The sequence below is a fragment of the Globicephala melas genome, chromosome 21 (assembly GCF_963455315.2).
Source record: "Globicephala melas chromosome 21, mGloMel1.2, whole genome shotgun sequence".
In the NCBI taxonomy this organism is placed as follows: domain Eukaryota; kingdom Metazoa; phylum Chordata; class Mammalia; order Artiodactyla; family Delphinidae; genus Globicephala; species Globicephala melas.
Window position 1 is genome coordinate 33,353,488 of NC_083334.1, and position 21,683 is coordinate 33,375,170.

General features: G+C 40.6%; 1 protein-coding gene across 2 annotated transcripts in view; it reads left to right on the forward strand.

Annotated features, from left to right (window-relative positions):
- The first annotated feature begins 280 nt into the window (after positions 1-280).
- FNTA (farnesyltransferase, CAAX box, subunit alpha) overlaps positions 281-21,683 on the forward strand; it is a 30,236-nt gene continuing 8,833 nt past the window's right edge. Inside the window, exons 1-4 of one of the 2 annotated variants that reach the window (XM_030834469.2) lie at positions 281-482; positions 2,469-2,554; positions 10,390-10,504; positions 20,193-20,297. In XM_030834469.2, the coding sequence (XP_030690329.1) occupies positions 307-482; positions 2,469-2,554; positions 10,390-10,504; positions 20,193-20,297 (482 nt within the window). In that variant the 5' untranslated portion in view covers positions 281-306. The remainder of the gene's footprint in view (positions 483-2,468; positions 2,555-10,389; positions 10,505-20,192; positions 20,298-21,683) is intronic. The other variant, XM_030834477.2, reaches the window with a different exon arrangement.

Consider the following 21,683-nt stretch of genomic DNA (forward strand, 5'->3'; position numbering starts at 1 on the left):
GGCTCCCAAGCTTCTCCCGCCGACACTAACAACTAACAACACTAGTACGTTCCGAAGCACCAGCTACAAGCGTTCGGACAGGCCTGCGGACAGGACGAGTGGGAAATCTGGTGCCCCAGGTGGCGTGATGCAGCCCGAAGTGCAGAACCGCGCCCAACAGGGACGGCCAGGCCAGGGTGCAGGCGCGGGCGCTGGGCACTCCGGCCCGCGTCTCTATGGTAGGAGCGGAAAAACCGGAAGTAGCCGTGAGAGGGGCGGGGCAGGGGCGGGGCCTCCGGCACCTCCTCCGCTGGGAGCCGAGGAGAGATGGCGGCCGCCGACGGCGTCGGGGAGGCTGCGCAGGGCGGGGAGCCAGGTCAGCCGGAGCCGCCGCCGCCCCAGCCGCATCCCCCTCCGCCCCAGCTGCCGCAAGAAGAGGCGGCGGCGTCCCCTATGGACGACGGGTTCCTGAGCCTGGACTCGCCCACCTATGTCCTGTACAGGTAACGCCCACGGCATGGTCGCGGGGCGGGAGGCCCTCCCCCGCGCGCGGCGCTGCACGGGGCGCGGCTGCGGCAGAAGCTAGCGCGTCCTCGCCGTCCGGCGGCCGGGAGCGGCGGGGTGGGGCCCGCGCTGTCACCGTTCTGGGCGGTGGAGGTTCCGGAACCCACAGCGCTGGCCTGCTGTAGTCCGAATGCCAAAGGGCTTGGGTGCAGTCGGACCGCAAAGAAGGTCCAGATTGGCTCGCTTTAGAAACGGGGCTTCCCGTGGTTTGTTCTGCGGAAACGGAGAGAGCTAGCGTAAGATCTTTAGGGACCGGGACGTTTTCATTCAGTGTTTCTAGCGCCCAGCGTCAGCCAGGCACCGAGTTAGGCTGTAAGGATGAGACTATGAGAATTCAACTCCGTTACGCATCCCCTCGTCGCCTCGTGCTTAGTGCAAGCCACGTGCAGTGTCGGGTACTGCTGTAACTTTCTCACCTTTCCTCTCCATCTTTGCCACCACCCAGTCCCGTCCCCGTTAGTTCTTTGCTTTCTATTGGTCATGCTGGTTCCCCAGCTGCATTTTGAACCTGCAGAGACGACTGAGAAGTCCTTACTTTTCTCATGTCTTATTTTTTCTTCTGTAGTTCTAGGTAAACCCATTAGATGACTGATTTGCGTAGGTTGTTTATGAATTGAGTGAAAGCCACTATGCACATTTCGTTCTTGGAGTTTACAGTGTTAGTGATTTCAGTTGGTTGAGGTGGCCCCATAGCCCTCAGACCTCCTCTCTGAACTGTGAAATACTCGGGTTCTTCCCTTGACTGTGTCCTATTTCCCTGTGCCTAAAGGACAGCGGTACCATTCTCATGCCACTCCCTATATAGGTCTCACACCTCGAGTAATTGTTTCCCCTGGATTTCTCCTTGTATAATGGGCACAATTTTAGGATTTGTCTAGATACCACAGAATTTTTGCTGTCAATAGCTGATGAGTACAGAGAACTGAAAAATGGGTAATAGGAAAAGAATGTAAGTAAAAGAGTGGTTAACGAAAATTTGGTCACACTGAGCAGTTTACACAGCAGTGTCTATAGGCACCCAGTGTTGCCACTGTAATTTATTTTAGCATTGATAATGAGAAGTAGTATTCATCGAATACTTACTATATGCATTTATTATATGCTACATTTATAACATATAGCATATATATTTAAGCATACAGTAATACTATATAGTACATTTAGTGTATTTCCTGTATAATATTGTATATGCTAACTGTGTGTGTTAGGGTATATATAGTATAATAGTGTATATGTAGTATAATACTATGTATTATATGCTTACTATTATGCATATTTTAAGAGCTTAACATATTATCTCACTTAAACCTCCAAGTAGCCTTCTAAGGTTGGTTGGTAATAGTATCATCTCCATTTTATAAATGAAGAAATTGAGGCCCAGAGAGGTTAAGTAACTTCCTCAGGATCCCACAGCTAGTTAAGTGGTAGAGCCAGTGTTCCACAGATTCCAGACTCTACTGACCACCTGGACCACCTCTCAGTGTACAAAAACGATAGTGATTACTTTTACTTTTAAATATCACTTTCTAGTTATTCAGAGTATTCAAATAAAAAATTGTTATTCAATTTTTTTAAAACTGTTGACTGATTCCAAAGAGCCTTATTAGACCAATGAATTAGATTGATTTCTAATTTAAAACTATTGTGTACTTGCTACAAAAACCTGCTTTTGCATTTATGTAAAAACTTTAAATTTGAAAACTATTGACTTATTAACTTTAATTGGAAAATTATTCATTTTATTTTTCTTTTACTTAAAAGTTTAATATGTAAAACAAAGTGGCAACACTTGGTCTTGAAGAATCCAACCATGGTTACATTATTTGTAAGTTAAAGTGTAATTGTTGCCTTTTTAAAAAAACATCAGATTTCTTCTTTTCCTTACACGCTTGAATATAATCACTGAAAAATATATGTATTTTCAGGGACAGAGCAGAATGGGCTGATATAGATCCAGTGCCGCAGAATGATGGCCCCAATCCAGTGGTCCAGATCATTTATAGTGAAAAATGTAAGTTTATTTTTTATTAGGGAAAGGTCTGTAAGTCAAACTTAGTAGCAAAGTTGAAATTCACAACTATGTGACTAGATAGATGACAGATTTTTGTCTAATAAAGATCTAAGTGACTTAAGCTAATCTTGTGGGGTTTTGTAATTTATTTTCATGATTAAAAGTTTTATTTTGTCCAAAGAGTGGACATATTTTAAGTTTAAATAATGAATGTTACATTATAATACATAGTAACTACTGTGTGATTGTGCTTTTCATTTAGTGTTTAATCTGCACATGAGATACAACAGAAATGATTTACTGTTTTATTTAGAATAAACTTTGGTTGTTGAAACATGAGCATTTTGAAATATATTTTAGCTGTGAAATGTTAGGCTCAGCTGGAATATATTACTGATAGTGAGTGGATTATTTTCTTTGACAAAGTATTCTTTCATAATGAATGTGAAATGCTTTGTAAATTGAAGGCCATGCAAATGTTAATTGTTAGTTGTTCTTCTAGGAAAGGGTAAACAAAATGGAATGCAAGTTTTGTAGTTTTATGTATATATTTCTTTCAGTTAAGGCTCTGTTATCCAAGATCATTCCTCTTTTACAGAAAGCGATTATTATTTTTTCTGATTATGAGATAATGTCAAGAATGTAAAGAAAGAATAATAGTGTGAGGGTTTGCCTTATCAAATATGAAAGTGTACTACTAAACTTAATAATTAACATGTGGAACTGGTGCAGAAATAAATAGATTAATAAAGAAACTAAAAATAGGTCATCAGTATAGGTGGGACCTCAGTATTTGCTAAAAAGGACATTTCATATCTGTATGAAAAAGATGGATTAATCAAGTAATGGTTTTGTAACAGTTGTCTGTAGATTTGAATATAAACAGAATTGTATCCCTATCTCATATCTTACATGAAAATAAATTACAGATGAATTAAAGTCCTAAAGCAAAACTGTAAACATACTAAAGCAAATAGAATAATCTTTCATTCTTAGGGTAAAGAAGGCATTATTAGGCAAGATGTAAAACTCCAAATTGATTGAGGAAAAGATCAGAAGGTATAACTGCATGAACCTGCAAAACTTCCAAACTGGTGAGAGATATTATATGTGAAGAGTTAATTCACTAGAAGAAATAGAAATATCTATGAAGAGATGTTAACCTCACTAGTGATCTGAGAAATGAAAACCACAACTTTTCCAGATTCATAAGGTACCTTTTGAAAACTGACACAGTCATTCATTTCTCTTTCAGTTAAAAATAATAAAACCTTTTTTTTCAGGGTAAAAAAAAAAAATCAATATTTTTAATTCTTAAATATATCATTAGGGGCTTCCCTGGTGGCGCAGTGGTTGGGAGTCTGCCTGCCGATTCAGGGGACACGGGTTCGTGCCCCGGTCCAGGAAGATCCCACATGTCGCTGAGCGGCTGGGCCCGTGAGCCGTGGCTGCTGAGCCTGCGCATCCGGAGCCTGTGCTCCGCAACAGGAGAGGCTGCAACACTGAGAGGCCCGGGTACCGCAAAAATAAATAAATAAATAAATAAATAAATAAATAAATAAATAAATATCATTATTACAAACCACAAAGGAAAAGAGAGAAATAATGACCCATTGATCAAAAATTGATAAATGATTATATCAGAATTTTAAATTTGTGCAACAGAAGACACCATGAATAAGTTAAAAAGCAAACAGCAGTGTAGGAGAAGATGTATAAACAGAGGATCGATATTCAGAACCTTATAAGGAATTCCTACGAAAGGTTAAAGAAACAGGGAAACTAATCAAAAAATAGACAAAGGGTATGAACTTGTAGTTCATAGAAGAAAAAATTTCGTTAGCCATTAAATGGGGGGACAATCCATTATCATTAGGAATGGAAGATAATTTTAAACTGTTTTATGATATCAGATATTGAGACATACGAACAGATCCATGCTTTTCAGATGGTAGTTTTCATATGTTTAGCCATTTTAGAAAGCACTATTGCGTGTATATTTAGTAAAACTAGAAAATGCTCATATCTTACAACCTTGAAATGCTGCTTCGCATGATACATTCTGGGTTCACTCTGGCTTATGGCATCAGAAGACATGTACTAGGAGGCTGAGAGCACAGACTTCAGAGCCAGACCACCTAGTTCAGATTCTAACTGCACCACTTTACTGACTCTGTAACCTTGGACAAGTTATTTAACCTCTCATTATCTCTGTCTTCTTCTGTGTAAAATGAGGACGATAGTAGTAACTACTTTATAGAGTGAGTGAGGTATACACATGAAATAAGAGAACAGTGGCTGACTCATAGTAAGCACTGTGTGTGATAGCTGTTACAATTCACAGCATTTTTTGGAAGAACAAAATATTGGAAACCAGCTGTATATTTGTGTTTTGGAGAATAGATAAATGTATCGTTGTCATACAGCTGTGTGCTACATAACCAATAAGAGGATCTAGATCTGTTATAATAGGGACAGATCGCAGAAACAGTGTTGAGTGAAAAAAAGGCACATAAGTTTTAGACACTTTGAGTATGACAGTATATTAAATTTGTAATTTTTAATTAACAGACTTTTAATATCAAAAAATCTAATGAATATAAAATTCTATTTATATAATCCCAAATTTATTTATGACCCTAAATTATATAGGGTCATATAGCCCTAAGACTGAGTATCCTAGTCCCACTTATAGAAATCTGTTCTGCAAAAAAATAGCATTGACATGTAAATTAGGCCAGGCCCACTGTATGGAAGTGAAACAAGAATGATGTAGATGTGTATACACAGGCATGGAAGAACATATCACTGAGGGGAAATGCCAAAATGAAAAGCAGAATGAAAGTGTTATGCCAACTTCATTAAAAAACAAGAGCAAGATTACATTTATTTGCTTAGAAAAATGTCTGGAGAGACATATCAACTGGTAACAGCCATTACCAGTGATACAGATCCAGTGCACTGGGGAGTAGCACTGGATATGGGAGACTTCATGTACTTTTATATTGTTTGCAGTGTTTACAAAGAGCATGTATTTCTTTCTTTTCTTTTTTTTTTGAATACTCAAAATAGTTTTATATTAAACATTTACCAAATTTAAGTTGTGCTAACTTCTGATACATAGACATATGTATCTACATAACTGTATATACATGTATACATAAATACATAATTCACATCTATGGTAATATTTTGAGCTTTACCTATGAAATTAATTTCAATTTGGGTCAAATATTTCATCTTTTGGAAGAAACCTAACTTGTTCATGAAAATCTTGAATCCATCTGAGGTAAGGAATAGAATTCCGGGTAGGACTGGGATATGGGAGTGGCGTGGTCAGACATGCCACTAGCCCATACAGGGTGCGTTGGCGAAAATTTGAAAAAGGAGCCACATCGTCTGGGCAGACACGGCCATGCACCAATAAACTCGGCTTGGTGAATGCGGTAGGATTTCAGCTTCCATTCCCTGCCTTAGCTGGATGCCTTGCACTGGGTGCAACCTGCATGTAGGTGGCAGTCCTAGAGGGATGGCTCAGTGGCGGTGCAAGCAGAAGATGGTCATCTGGCCAATGATCTGTACAGATCCATTCCTCGCTGGACTGATTTAATTTGTCTGGAGGAGTTTGGTCGGGTAGGGATCTTTTCTTCTCACCACTTCTGATGATTTAGCTGAAGAACGAGATCTCCCCGATGAAAAAAGTCCATTTTCAGGTTCAAGTGTGCAGATGGCTGTGCAGCCTCCAAGTGGGCTTTCATGGTTTAATCTTAGGAAATAGCCCAATGTTGATTCTTGAGTCCTAAAAAAAATATGCTGTCGATCTGGTTGTAGATGAGCTTTGCAATTTCCCTTTTCTCTCAGCGCCTCAGCTCTCTCGGCCGCCTCACGCCAGGGATCGTACGGAGGGGCTGCATGAGGAGAGAGGAGCGGGCGGGGAGCCACTGGGCTGCGCCCCAGTCCCAGGCAGGCTGGCTGGGGGACCAGGGCCGTGCACGTCCCTACCCGGATGGCGCGGCCAAGCGGGCGCATGGTGTTCCGTGCCCTCCAGGCTGACTCCCGGAACATGTATTTCTTTTTAATTAAAAATATTTTGGAGGACTTCCCTGGTGGCGCAGTGGTTAAGAATCCACCTTGCTGGGCTTCCCTGGTGGCGCAGTGGTTGAGAGTTCGCCTGCCGATGCAGGGGACGCAGGTTCGTGCCCCGGACTGGGAGGATGCCACATGCCGCGGAGCGGCTAGGCCCGTGAGCCATGGCCGCTGGGCCTGTGCATCCGGAGCCTGTGCTCTGCAACGGGAGAGCCCGCAACAGTGAGAGGCCTGCGTACCGAAAAAAAAAAAAAAAATCCACCTTGCCAATGCAGGGGACATGGGTTCAAGCCCTGGTCTGGGAAGATCCCACATGCCACAGAGCAACTAAGCCCATGTGCCACAACTACTGAAGCCCACGCGCCTAGAGCCCGTGCTCTGCAACAGGAGAAGCCACCGCAGTGAGAAGTCTGTGCACCACAATGAAGAGTAGGCCCTGCTCGCCTCAACTAGAGAAAGCCCACACGCCACAGCGGAGACCCAGTGCAGCCAAAAAAAAATATTTTTTAAAGTAACGCATGCTCATCGAAGAAAAATTTGAAGATGTTAACATCAAAAGAAGAGTATAATCATCCAGAACTAACCACTGTTAACATTTGGTGTATAGCCTTCCACTCCTCGGAAAATATGTTTCCACAGAGTTAGGTTTATACTATGTATGTGTGCATGTGTGAATATAAAATAATGTGTTTATACATTGTATATAGAGTTAACATGTTATAAGCATTTTGTTACACATTTTAAAATATTTGGGAGCTTGGTTCTTAATGACCACATAATATTCCATAGTTATTTACCATTTATATTGTTTCTAAATTTTACTCTGGTATAAATTAAATTCAGCATTTTAAAGATAGTATTTAGGAGTAGATGACCTTTGTATGTTCAGAAAGAGCTATAATTATTCATGCTCTCCTCTGATAATTTCTTTTTTGGGTTGTAGTCTAATGAAACTATACATACCCATGTGTGCTTGCATGCACACACATAAATACATGTGTGTATTGTATATTTAATTTTTAAAATTTTTTAATGAAAGGTCATTGGATGCTTAAGGTAGTGATTTTTATAAAACAAAATTGAAAACAACCAGTAGTAGCAGAATGGTTAGGCAAATCAGGATATATTGACATTGTATTCATGCATATTGACCTCCTAAAAGTTTGTGAACCCTGTCAGTAACTGGAAAATTATATGCTATAAGAAAAAATAGCAGGACTTTCCTGGTGGTCCAGTGGTTAAGAATCTACCTTCCGATGCAGGGGATGCAGGTTCGATCCCTGGTCAGGGAACATACCCACGTGCCATGGGGCAACTAAGCCCATGCGCCACAGCTACTGAGCCCGTGCTCCACAACTACCAAGCCCTTGCACTCTGGAGCCCACACGCCACAACTACTGAGCCCGCATGTTCTGGAGCCTATGCGCCACAACTAGAGAGCGTGCGCGCTGCAACTACTGAGCCCATGCGCTCTGGAGACCACACACCACAATTAGAGGCCCACGCACCACAACGAAGAGCCCGTGCACTGCAACAAAAGATCCCGCATGCCGCAATGAAATCCCACATGCTGCAACTAAGACCTGACGCAGCCAAATAAATAATAAATAAAAATTAAAAAAAAAGAAAAATAGCATAGCATGTCCACATAAATTTTTATTTGTGGAAAAACAAGTATTGAGGAGTATTTAACACCTGGGTTTCTTTAGTAGTCTGTTTAGGGCCTTAGTCTGTTCTCTATGTTAACCTGTGCTGTGATGTGAAGGCATTTCAGCTGCAGTGAAATGAGCATTGTGATTAGCAGTGTGTGCTTTGGTGTCAGACTAGATTGGGGTTTAACTTCTGTCTCCAAAGTACACTGGGCCATGTGAACTTGTTAATCTCTCTTAAGCCTGTTTCTCTTGTGGAAATGAGAGTAAAATAGGTTAATATTTGTAAAGGTCTAAGTTCCTTCAGTTAAGAGATTGGCAAAGATCAGAAGTTTTGATACTCTGTCAGTGCGGATGTGGAAAAAAATCGGTGTATTCATACATTCTTGGAGGGACTATATATTGAACAGACCTTTTTTGAGAGGTTAATTTGGCACTGTCTGTCAGCATCAACAGTGCACGTAACCTTGATCCAGTAATTCCGCTTGTAGGAATTCATCCTACAGATGTACTGAATTTGCACGTGTGTGCAGAAACATACCATGATAGGACAGTGAAAGAATGAAAACAATTTAAACATTCATTTATAGGGGACGAGTTAGGTATAGAGTGCCCATACAACGAAATGCTGTGCAACTGTTTGAAAAATGTAGTAAACTTTGTAATGGGGAATGTGGTTGAAAATTATGTCATCTTCTCAACTTGTTCCTCAAACTCGTATGTTCATAAATATGCATATATTTTTAACTAAACGAATAGCTGCTGCTCTGCACCTTATGTTTTTCACTCAACAACCTGTCTTAGCAGTTGTTCCATTTCAGTACATAACAGACCAGCCTCGTTACTAATAGCTGCATAGGATTTTGTTGTATGGGTGTACCGTGATGGACTTAACCCATTCTTTACTCATGGAAATTTCAGTTGTTTCCAGTTTTCATTTCTTTATTTCTTATGTAAATTTCCTTGGATGCTTTGGGCACATACAGGAGTATATTTGTAAGAAAACTTACTGGAACTGGAATTGTTAGGTCAATGAGTAGTCAGTTTTTATTTATTTATTTATTTTTTAGAGAAACACTTTATTTTTGGCTGTGTTGGGTCTTTGTTGCCGTGCACGGGCTTTCTCTAGTTGTGGCGAGCGGGGGCTACTCTTCGTTGCGGTGCATGGGCTTCTCATTGCGGTGGCTTCTCTTGTTGTGGAGCACGGGCTCGAGGCCTGTGGGCTTCAGTAAGTTGTGGCTCATGGGCTCAGTAGTTGTGGCTTGCAGGCTCTAGGCATGCAGGCTTCAGTAGTTGTGACGCGCGGACTCTTGAGCTCAGGCTCAGTAGTTGTGGCACACGTGCTCAGTTGCTCTGCAGCATGTGAGATCTTCCCAGACCAGGGCTCGAACCCGTGTCCCGTGCATTGGCAGGTGGATTCTTAACCACTGCACCACCAGAGAAGTCCCCAGTTTTTAATTTTTAATAGATATTACCAAGTGGTTTTCCATAGAGATATTTACTAGTTTATACGACCTTGAATAATGTATGAGTGAAAAAAGCAAGGCCCAGGACATTAGAATGGGATGTGATCTCATTTGTATTAAAAAAAAAAAAATGAGAAGATGGAATTAGAACATGTACTTTTGTGTGCATAGGATATATTTGGAAGGATACATTAGAATCACTCCACAGTTGCTTCTGGGGAGAAGAACTGGGAATTTAGTGGAATGGAAACTTAGCATGAACCTTTTTGTACTGTTTGAGTTTTCTATCATTGTGTATATTACTTTTTCAGTTAAAAAAAACTGATCAAAATAAAATGTGAGAAAAACAGCTAAGTGAATATATTTGGATATATGCACTCTTAATTTTTCTTTAATGCATAAGGTCTCTGGGGGATCTGGAGTCAGGCATCAACCCCCGTACGTGCATCCTGGCTATGACACAAGTTATCAGGGTGGCAGTCATAGTCATGGATTTTCTTTCTTTTGCGTATTGTTATAAATCGTATACATACGATAAAGTATCTTCCTCATAGAGTAAAACAACATTTTGTACTATAGTGGTTGTTTTAAACAAGAAAGACCATCCTAATGCAGTTGTGTGCTCTGTTTCTAGTTCAGGATGTTTATGATTATTTCCGGGCTGTCCTGCAGCGTGACGAGAGAAGTGAAAGAGCTTTTAAACTAACCAGAGATGCTATTGAGTTAAATGCAGCCAATTACACAGTGTGGTAAGTAAGACACCTCGTTAATATTCCCTGTCTGAATGTCGCAGGTTTTAGTTTGGATGACTTTTTTCTTAATGATCATTTTTATCAAAATAACAATTCACATATGAGTTTAAAAGTCAGAGACTGAATGAAAAATAGCAATCTCTGCTCTATTCCTTCTCATTACAGAGTCCCACTCCCCGGAGGCAACAATTCCTAGGTGTTTTTTCTTAAAATCACCTCTATATTCTAAATCATATGCTTGATTATTTTTAATTTTTTCACTTTACACATTACTCCTGCTATGGAAGATACAGAGTTCAGTCTCCTATACTGTCTCCATCACAGTAATCAGTTCATGGTTCATGCAGACCCACATTTCATCATATATTTATATTTCCTTTAACAGATTGGCTTTTTTATTTAGTTTTGTTCTCTTTTTACCAGCAAGTTATCTGTCTCCCCGACTCTCTGCTCATGTAGAATGTCACGTTACTGTTGAGCACAGCAGGTGACCCTTCAGTTCCTTCCTTTCTTCTCCAAGGACTTGGGCACCGTGTGTCTGGTCCATAGCTCTTTCCTGTGTCAGGTCCCTGTTTCCTAGATCCCACATCTTTCTCTTTCCTGCTTTACTCTCATTTTATAGACCAGATCCTTGAATAGAAGAAAACTCTTAGAAGGCTGTGATGGAAATTGTTACTGAGGTTTCGTAAATTTAAAAGTGTCTTCAGTCTCTTCGAGCTTTAGTGATAGAATTCTAGATTGGAAATCATTCTCCGTTAGATTTTTAAAACTGTCTTTCTGTTTCTTTCAGCCTCTATTGAGAAGATTCCCATTCCTTCGTTTTAACCTTTTCTTTAGCTTTGGGAAATTTTTTTTTTTTATATGTTCTTTTGATAATGTCTTCTCTCTTTCCTCTGTTGGCTCTCTCTGGAATGCCTTTTAGTTGCATGTTGTACTTCTGAGGTTGTCTTTTCTTACTTTTATCTGTTTTTATTTACTTTTGAGATTTTTTTCAGCTTTATCTTCTAACCTATCTGCACTCATTTTTAATTTACAAGAGCTCTTTTTATCTTCTCTGAGTATTCTTATTTAATAGCATCTTGTTTATTTCATGGGTGGGATATGTTTTCATTTTTCTGTTTATTTGTTTTGGTCTCTTTAATGTAAACATTTTTCTCAAATGAATGGTAAGTTCTTGGCTCTCCTTTCATACTTACAGTGGAAGCAGGAAAATGATTTGGCATCCCTGCATGTTGCAGGACTTGTCACCGAGAGGGGTTTACCATGAAGTTAGTGTGGAGGCATGGCTGCTTTGTTTGACGTCTTCATATGTCAGTATTTCTGGGTCTTTTCTCTTGACTACTTTGTTTCTCTGAAGAAGAGCTGTCTGAAGAATGTACATTTGGCTGCCACAGTTCTGGGGGTCAGTTCTGGCAGGGGAAGACAGGGGTGGGGGGCATCTCAGCTATTCAGTGTATCAGCGTTAAATTTCCTTGTTTCCAGCCTTTACCTCACCCTGCCTTCTGCTATGTCTGGTATTTCTTTCTGCTTTGGATTTTTCCAGAAAATAAAGCCACTTGTCTGCTGCCCAGGCTTTTTAAGAAAACCCTAGTCCTCCTTCTCCTATGTGTTTTCTTTACTTCCACAAAACACTTCACTTCTGGCGCTTCTAGTCACTGAATGTGTGTGGGATTTTTCCCCTACCAGGCAGTGCCCTGTGACACCACCTGGGTGTCCTACAGTTTAACTCAATTCTAACACTGTCTACCTGGAGGTAACGTCAGATCCCACAGGTTAAGGGCTCGGTCCCACAAGCCTGCCCCACCCCAATGCCAGTCGCACATCCTGTGCTTCTGACTGGTGGGCCATAAATCAGAGGTTCCACAATTCCCTCCTTGGGTTCAACTGATTTGCTAGAGCAGCTCACAGAACTCAGTGAAACACTTACTTATGTTTACCAGTTTATTAAATGATATGATAAAACACAGAGATGCACAGCCAGATGAAAAGGTGCATAGGGTGACATCTGGGAGGGTCCCGAGCACAGGAGCTTCTGTTCCTGTGGGGTTGAGGTGCATCACCCTCCTGGTACATGGATGTGTTCACCCACCTGGAAGCTCTCTAAATCCCCTACTGTTGGGATTTAATGGTGGCTTCCTCACGTGGACACGATCGATTATTAACTCCATTTCCAGCCCTTCTCTCCTGTCTGGAAGATGGGAGGTGGGGCTGAACATTCCAAGTTTCTAATCAAGGCTTGGTCTTTCTGGTGACCAGGAGCCATCCAGGAGCCCGACCAGAATCACCTCAATAGAAGGGATGCCCGAGTGCTCTTATCACTCAGGAATTTACAAGGGTTTTAGGAGCTCTGTGTGAGGAAGAAAAAGACAGACAGACACACACACACACCCAGGTTGGGAGATGTTGTCACCTCTCTGCTCAGGGTTGGAGGAAGGATCTTGGCTGCTGAGGACTCTGTCTACATTTTAAAATGTTTTCAGCCCCACCCTTGACTTCCAGTTTTGGAAATACCTGATACATCTGATTTCTGAACCTTTCTTCCTCAGTTGACAGGTTTTTAGCACTTTCTGGTTTTCTAAGTCAGTCAAAACTTATCAGCTTACCATTTTCCATCGTTTTGTTGACCTCTTCCAGTTGCTGTGGTATCCCCTCATCCTTGTGGATTTATACCCTTTTTATTTCTTTACTGTCATTTTAGTAGGATTATCTAGAGCTGTTAGGGTGCTCGTCCATCACTTTATGTCTCTAATATGCACATTTTTAGCTTGTAAGAAATTCCTGACTGTACACAGCTCAGAGCAACTTAGAATGCATTTAAAATTTCCTAAGTTTATTTGCTGTTTTCTTAAAAACAGTATACCTGAAATTACCCATATGAACCAGGCTGCCTGTATGTGTATGTGCTCTGTGAAGCCTTATTTTCTTTAAACTAATTATAATAGAGGAATACTGTCATTTCCTCTATTTAGCATTTCATTTTAAGAGATAACTTTTAAAGTAGTTTTTTGGGGGGTTGGAGTCAAGATGGCGGTATGGGAAGACACAGAGTTGGCATCTCCCCACAACTAGGGCGCTTGCCAGACACTGGTGGGGGACCTCGAAGCCCAAGGAGATGGGAGGAACCCCCAAGTGAACCAGTAGGACGTGGGGGGACTGAGCAGGGAGGAGAAGTGGAGGCCAGACAGGACCAGCGCCCCTGAGGGGTGGCTGAGAGGGGAGGGGTTCCTATGCCTGGAGGGACCCTCGGGGGCTCGGATTGGAGCGGGCAGAGTGCCCAGCATTTGCCCTACTCACTTGAGCCTGGGAAGCCTGCTGGGCTCCCAGGCCGGGTCTCCCGCCCTCCAAAGCCCCCTCCAGGATGCATGGGTCTTGGAGGCATAGGAGGGAGGCCAGGGGAGAGGAGGAGAGGCAGCAGGAGGGGCCCTCCAGGACGGCAGGAGCAGGAGAGGAGCAGAGGGTGTTTGCCCCGCCCACTTGGGCCCAGGAAGCCAGCTGGGCTCCCAGGCCGGGTCCCCCGTCCTCTGAGACCAGAGGCAGGCCTGGGCCCCTTCTGTTCCATTGAGCCTAAGCCCCACCCCCCCACACACACACCCCCAGGGCCTTTTCCAGCTGTGTGAGTCCTAAGCATAGGCCCCACCCACTGCCCAAACCTCACCCTTGCTTAGGCCCCACCCTCCACAGCCAAGGCCTTTTCTACCTTTTTTTTTTCTTCCTTCTGCTCTTGTTTTTTTTTTCCCTTCTGCTCTTGTTTACTATTGTGATTCTGTTTTACCTTACGGTTGTTTCATCTATATTTTTATTTTTATACTCTTTCTAACATACCTGTTAGTTTCCTAGTCTAATTTTATTTTTTACTCTTTCTTCTTCTTATTATTTATTTATTTACTTTTTTGCTGCTCTGCGCAGCTTTCAAAATCTTGGTGCTTGAGCCAGGGATAGGACTGAAGCTCCTGTGGTAGGAGTTCCGAGTCTGAACCACTGGACTAACAGAGCACCTCAGACCCCAGGGAATATTCATTGCGGTGAGGTCTCCCAGAGGTCCTCATCTCGGCACCAAGACCCAGCCCTACCCAACAGCCAACAAACTGCAGTGTTGGACGCCTCAGGCCAAAGAACAAGTAAGACAGGAGCACAATCCCACCATCAAAAAAAAAAAATGAGACTGCTAAATATATATCACAGGTGAAGGAGCAAGTTAAAAACATAAGACCAAATAAATGAAGAGGAAATAGGCAATCTACCTGAAAAAAAATTCACAGTAATGATAGTAAAGATGATTCAGAATCTCAGAAATAAAATGGAGGCACTGATTGAGAAAATACAAGAAATGTTTAACAAAGATCTAGAAGAACTAAAGAACAGAGAAACAGAGATGAACAACACAATTGAAATGAAAAATACACTAGAAGGAATCAATAACAGAATAACTGAGGCAGAAGAACGAATAAGTGAGCTGGAAGATAAAATGGTGGAAATAACTGCCGAGGAACAGAATAAAGAAAAAAGAATGAAAAGAATTGAAGACAATCTCAGATAGCTCTGGGACAACACTAAACGCACCAACATTCAAATTATAGGGGTCCCAGAAGAAGAAGAGTAAAAGAAGTGGTCTGAGAAAATATTTGAAGAGATTATAGTGGAAAACTTCCCTAACGTGGGAAAGGAAATAGTCACCTAAGTCCAGGAAACACAGAGAGTCCCGTACAGGATAAACCCTAGGAGAAACACCAAGACATACTAAAACTAACAAAAATTAAATACAAAGAAAAAATATTAAAAGCAGCAAGGGAAAAACAAAAATAACATACAATGGAATCCCCAAAAGGTTAACAGCTGATTTTTCAGCACAAACTCTGCAAACCAGAAGGGAGTGGCAAGGTATACTTGAAGTGATGAAAGACAAAAACCTACAACCAAGACTGCTCTGTCCAGCAATGATCTTATTCAGATTTGATGGAGAAATTAAAAGCTTTTCAGACAAGCAAAAGCTAAGAGAATTCAGTACCACAAAACCAGCTTTACAACAAATGCTAAAGAAACTTCTCTAGGCGGGAAACACAAGAGAAGAAAAAAACCTACAAAAACAAACCCAAAACAATTAAGAAAATGGTACTAGGAATATACATATCGATAATAACCTTGAATGTAAATGGATTAAATGCCCCAACCAAGAGACACAGACTGGCTGAATAGATACAAAAACAAGATCCATATATATGCTGTCTACAAGAGACGCACTTCAGATGTAGGGACACGTACAGGTGGAAAGTGAGGGGATGGAAAAACATATTGCATGCAAATGGAAATCAAAAGAAAGCTGCAGTAGCAATACTCATATCAGATAAAATAGACTTGAAAATAAAGACTGTTACAAGACATAAGGAAGGACACTACATAATGATCAAGGGATTAATCCAAGAAGAAGATATAACAATTATAAATGTTTATGCACCCAACATAGGAGCACCTCAATACATAAGGCAAATGCTAACAACCAGGAAAGGAGAAATCGACAGTAACACAATAATAATAGGGGACTTTAACAACCCACTTACCAATGGACAGATCATCCAAACAGAAAATAAAGAAACACAAGCGTTAAATGACACAATAGACCAGATAGATTTAATTGATATTTATAGAACATTGCACCCAAAAGTGGCAGAATACACTTTTTTTTTCAGGTGCACACAGAACATTCTCCAGGATAGATCACATCATGGGTCACAAATCAAGCCTCGGAAAATTTAAGAAAATTGAAAGCATATCAAGCATCTTTTCTGACCACAATGCTATGAGATTGGAAATCAGTTATAGGAAAAAGACTGTAAAAAACACAAATACATGGAGGCTAAACAGTGCACTACTAAATAACCAAGAAATCAAAGAAGAAATAAAAAAATACATAGAAACAAATGACAACAGAAACACAACCAAAAACCTATGGGATGCAGCAAAAGCAGTTCTAAGAGGGAAGTTTATAGCAATTCAATCTCACCTCAAGAAACAAGAAAAGTCTCAAACAATCTAACCCTACACCTAAAGGAAGTAGAGAAAGAAGAACAAAGAAAACCCAAAGTCAGTAGAAGGAAAGAAATCATAAATATCAGAGCAGAAATAAATGAAATAGGAATGAAGAAAACTATAGCAAAGATCAGTAAAACTAAAAGCTAGTTCTTTGAGAAGATAAACAAAATTGATAAACCCTTAGCCAGACTCACCAAGAAAAAAAGGGAGGGGATGCAAATCAATAAAATTAGAAACGAAAAAGAAGAAATCACAATGGACACCACAGAAATACAAAGGATTATAAGGGACTACTACAAACAACTATATGCCAGAAAAATGGACAACCATGAAGAAATGGACAAATTCTTGGAAAGGTACAATTTTCCAAGAAAGAACTAGGAAGAATTAGAAAATATAAACAGACCTACTGCAAGTAATGAAATTGAAACTGTAATTAAAAATCTTCCAACAAACAAAAGTCCAGGGCCAGATGGCTTCACAGGTGAATTGTATCAAACATTTAGAGAAGAGCTAACACCCATCCTTCTCAAACTCTTCCAAAATATTATAGAGGGAGGAACACTCGCAAATTCATTCTACGAAGCCACCATCACCCTGATACCAAAACCAGAAAAAGATATCACAAAAAAAGTAAATTATGGACCAATATCACTGACGAACACAGCCACAAAAATCCTCAACAAAATACTAACAAACAGGATCCAACAACGTATTAAAAGGATCATACACCATGAGCTAGTGGGATTTATCCCAGGGATGCAAGGTTTCTTCAGTATACGCAGATCAATCAATGTGACACACCATATTAACAAATTAAAGAATAAAAAAGTATATGATCATCTCAATCGATGCAGAAAAAGAAAAAGCTTTTGACAAAATTCAACACCCATTTACAAAAACTGTCCAGAAAATGGGCAAACCCATTTCTGGAAACAATCCCATTTACCATTGCAACAAAAAGAATAAAATACCTAGGAATAAACCTACCTAAGGGGGCAAAATACTTCTACTCAGAAAACTATAAAGCACTGATGAAAGAAATCAAAGATGATGTGAACAGATGGAGAAATATACCATGTTCTTGGATTGGAAGAATCAATATTGTGAAAATGACTCTACTACCCAAAGCAATCTACAGATTCAGTGCAATCCCTATCAAACTATCAATGGCATTCTTTACAGAATTAGTGCAAAAAATTTTACTATTTGTATGGAAACACAAAAGACCCCAAATAGCCAAAGCAATCTTGAGAAAGAAAAACAGAGCTGTAAGAATCAAGCTCCCTGACTTCAAACTATACTACAAAGCTAGAGTAATCAAGACAGTGTGGTACTGGCACAAAAACAGAAATATAGATCAATGGAACAGGATATAAAGGCCAGAGATAAACCCATGCACATATAGTCACCTAATCTATGACAAAGGAGGCAAGAACATAGAGTGGAGAAAAGACAGCCTCTTCAATAAGTGGTGCTGTGAAAACTGGACAGCTACATGTAAAAGAATGAAATCAGAACACTCCTTAACACCATACACAAAAATAAACTCAAAATGGATTAAAGACCTAAATGTAAGACCAGACACTCTAAAACTCTTAGAGGAAAACATAGGAAAAACACTCTTTGACATAAAACACAGCAAGATCTTTTTTGTCCCACCTCCTAAGAGTAATGAAGATAAAAACAAAAATAAACAAATGGGACCTAATTAAAGTTAAAAGCTTTTGCACAGCAAAGGAAACCTAATCAAGACGAAAAGACAGCCCTCAGAATGGAAGAAAATATTTGCAAATTAAACAATGGACAAAGGATTAATCTCCAAAATATACAAACAGCTCATGGAGCTCAATATCGAAAAACAAACAACCCAATTAAAAAATGCGTGGAAGGGCTTCCCTGGTGGCGCAGTGGTCGAGGGTCTGCCTGCCAATGCAGGGGACACGGGTTCGTGCCCCGGTCTGGGAAGATCCCACATGCCGCGGAGCGCCTGGGCCCGTGAGCCATGGCCGCTAAGCCTGCGCGTCCGGAGCCTGTGCTCCACAATGGGAGAGGCCACAACAGTGACAGGCCCGCGTACCGCAAAAAAAAAAAAAAAATGCGTGGAAGACTTAAATAGACATTTCCCCAAAGAAGATGTACAGATGGCCAAGAGGCACATGAAAAGATGCTCAGCATCACTAATTATTAGCAAAGTACAAATCAAAACTACAGTGAGGTATCACCTCACACCAGTCAGAATGGCCATTATCAAAAAATCTAGAAATAGTAAATGCTGGAAAGGATGTGGTGAAAGGGAACCCTCCTGCACTGTTAGTGGGAAGGTAAATTGATACAACCACTATGGAGAACAGTATAGAGGTTCCTTGAAAAACTAAAAATAGAACTGCCGTGTGATCCAACAATCCCACTATTGGACATATACCCTGAGAAAACCATAATTCAAAAAGAGACATGTACCACAATGTTCATTGCAGCACTATTTAGAATAGCCACGACATGGAAGCAACCTAAATGTTCCTCGACAGATGAATGGATAAAGAAGATGTGGCACATATATACAATGCAATATTACTCAGCCATAAAAAGAAACGAAATTGAGTTATTTTTAGTGAGGTGGACAGACCTAGAGTCTGTCATACAAAGTGAAGTAAGTCAGAAAGAGAAAAACAAATACCGTATGCTAACACATATATATGGAATCAAAAAAAAAATGGTACTGCTGAACCTAGTGGCAGGGCAGGAATAAAATCGTAAACATAGAAATGGACTTGAGGACACGGGGTGGTCGGGAAACTGGGGCAAGGTGAAAGTAACATCGACATGTATACTACCAAATGTAAAATAGATAGCTAGTGGGAAGCAGCAGCATAGCACAGGGAGATCAGCTTGGTGCTTTGAGACCACCTAGAGGGGTGGGATGGGGAGGGTGGAGGGAGGCTCACAAAGGAGGGGATATGAGGATATATGTATACATATGGCTGATTCGCTTTGTTATACAGCAGAAACGAACATAGTATTGTGAAGCAATTATGCTCCGATAAAGATGTATTAAAAAAAAGAAAATAAAAAAATAAAGTAGTTTTTTGTCTCATTATATATTGAGTTGGAATATTTTGAAATTTTGAAGTGAAAATAGACTAGAACTAATCATGTCTTTAGGGAAAAGGTTTTTTTAATGGTTTGACTTCACCTGTGAAAAAATTAAAGAGAAACTTGTTTCATTTATAAGTAACATTTTTAGGGTGGTTCTAAAAATAAAATATATGATAATGTTTGTAATGAAATTAATTTATTATATGAGTAATGTATCTAAATGAACAGTTTTACCCTATGGGGAAAGAGATGTTTTTGATTCTTGTGTAATAGAACACTAGTAACCAGAGTATTACCTGGAAATAATCATTTGTTGGTTGTCTTTTCTTCTGTCTCACATTTGCTGCCTTTCACTATTTTGCTTCAAAATGCCTTATTCTTCTGTTCATCAGATAGTTGTATGAGTTTGGACAACGACAAGCCGTTAAGTTGCTAAATTACTGGTTATATAGAATACCTACCAAAAATGTGTCTATGTTGTTGTCTTGTGACTTCATTTGATACTGTGGCTGGGCAATTTATGTGGAGTAATGAGACTTTGGATGCTTGATGTTTGCTGTAGGCATTTTCGGAGAGTTCTCTTAAAGTCACTTCAAAAGGATCTACATGAGGAAATGAACTACATCACGGCAATAATTGAGGAACAGCCCAAAAACTATCAAGTTTGGTAAGATGAAAATAGGAAGGAAATAAGTCACTATGCTAATAGTACCTGCCAATGGGTGACGAAACCATAGGGAATTGTTTTTTTCTTTATGATTACAGTGCTTGCATTGGAGCTAATGTCACCAGGCTTAACGGTGTTGTTGGGAGTACCTGAGATAACTTTATGTTTAGTGCTTGAAGTGGTGCTTGACCCATAGTTAACACTCAAATGTTTGCTGCCGTAATTATTTCAGACTTCGACATTAGCACGTAATAGTACTAGAGTCAGGAAAAAAATTGAGTGAAAAATCTGAAAAAATGTTTCTATTCAGTGTGTTATAAAATGACTCTCTGGTATTTCATCTTTTATTCATTTGTTTATTAAAAATTTCTTATTGATGTTGGGGGTACAAAAATGAATGCGACACCATCTAAAAGGGAAAGCAAATAATAAAACCAGTTATTTTACAGAGCAGTGTGAAAAATATAATGTTAGGGTTTTTTACAGTGTGTATTTGTTCTAAAAATTAAGCCCCTAACTTAGCTTAGACAAGAGGATGGGGGAGCAGGACACAGTGGGGGAAAAGAGAAGTTAGGGAACAGGAGGACCGAGAACAAATAGGAAAGAAAGAGTCCGGACAGTACCCAGCATTTAGTGAGCCCCCCATGAATGGTAGCGACTGTGGTGATGGAGGTGGTGGTCGAGGAAGAGGAGGTGGAGGAGGTGGCGTTGCCGTGGTCATGGTGAAGGAGAAGCAGCAGCGTGGTGACCGTCAAGAGCTGTCTTCACTTCTGTGCCACTGACTGCCTGCTCTTCATGCAGGGCTTTCCTCCACTGGATGTTTTTCCCGGGTAATGACTAGCACACACACCCTGTCTTTATGCCTGAGATTTAAGGATTTCTGAGAAGAAAGACTGCTGAGGCAAAGAGAATATTCCGGGGAGAAGAGGCATGAAAGAGCTTAGTGCACTCTGGGAACTGCATGTAATTGCATGTGATTAGAGTACATTTGGGGGCCCTAGGACGAGATCATAAAGGGCCTTATGAACGTTGGTAAGGGTTTGGGGATTGATCTTAGCTGCAGTGGAGACCTCCTGACAAATTTTAATTAAGGAAGTAGTATGATTAGATTTGTGTCTCAGGAGCTTTACCCTGACAGCAGGGTGGAGGATAGCGGAACAGGCTCACAGTTCTGGTGGGCCACTGGCAGTGTGGGAGCCAGGGGGGAGTGTGGTAGGGTATGGGAGAGAGAAGGGTAGATGTGAGAGAGGTTTTGGAGGCAGAAGCAACAGGCTTTGAAGTTAAACTTATCAGGGGAGTGACAGAGAAGAATGATGTCTATATTTTTGGCTTGACCATTGGGTGAATGGTGGTGCTGACCACTTGGGGAATTTTGGGAAACAAAGC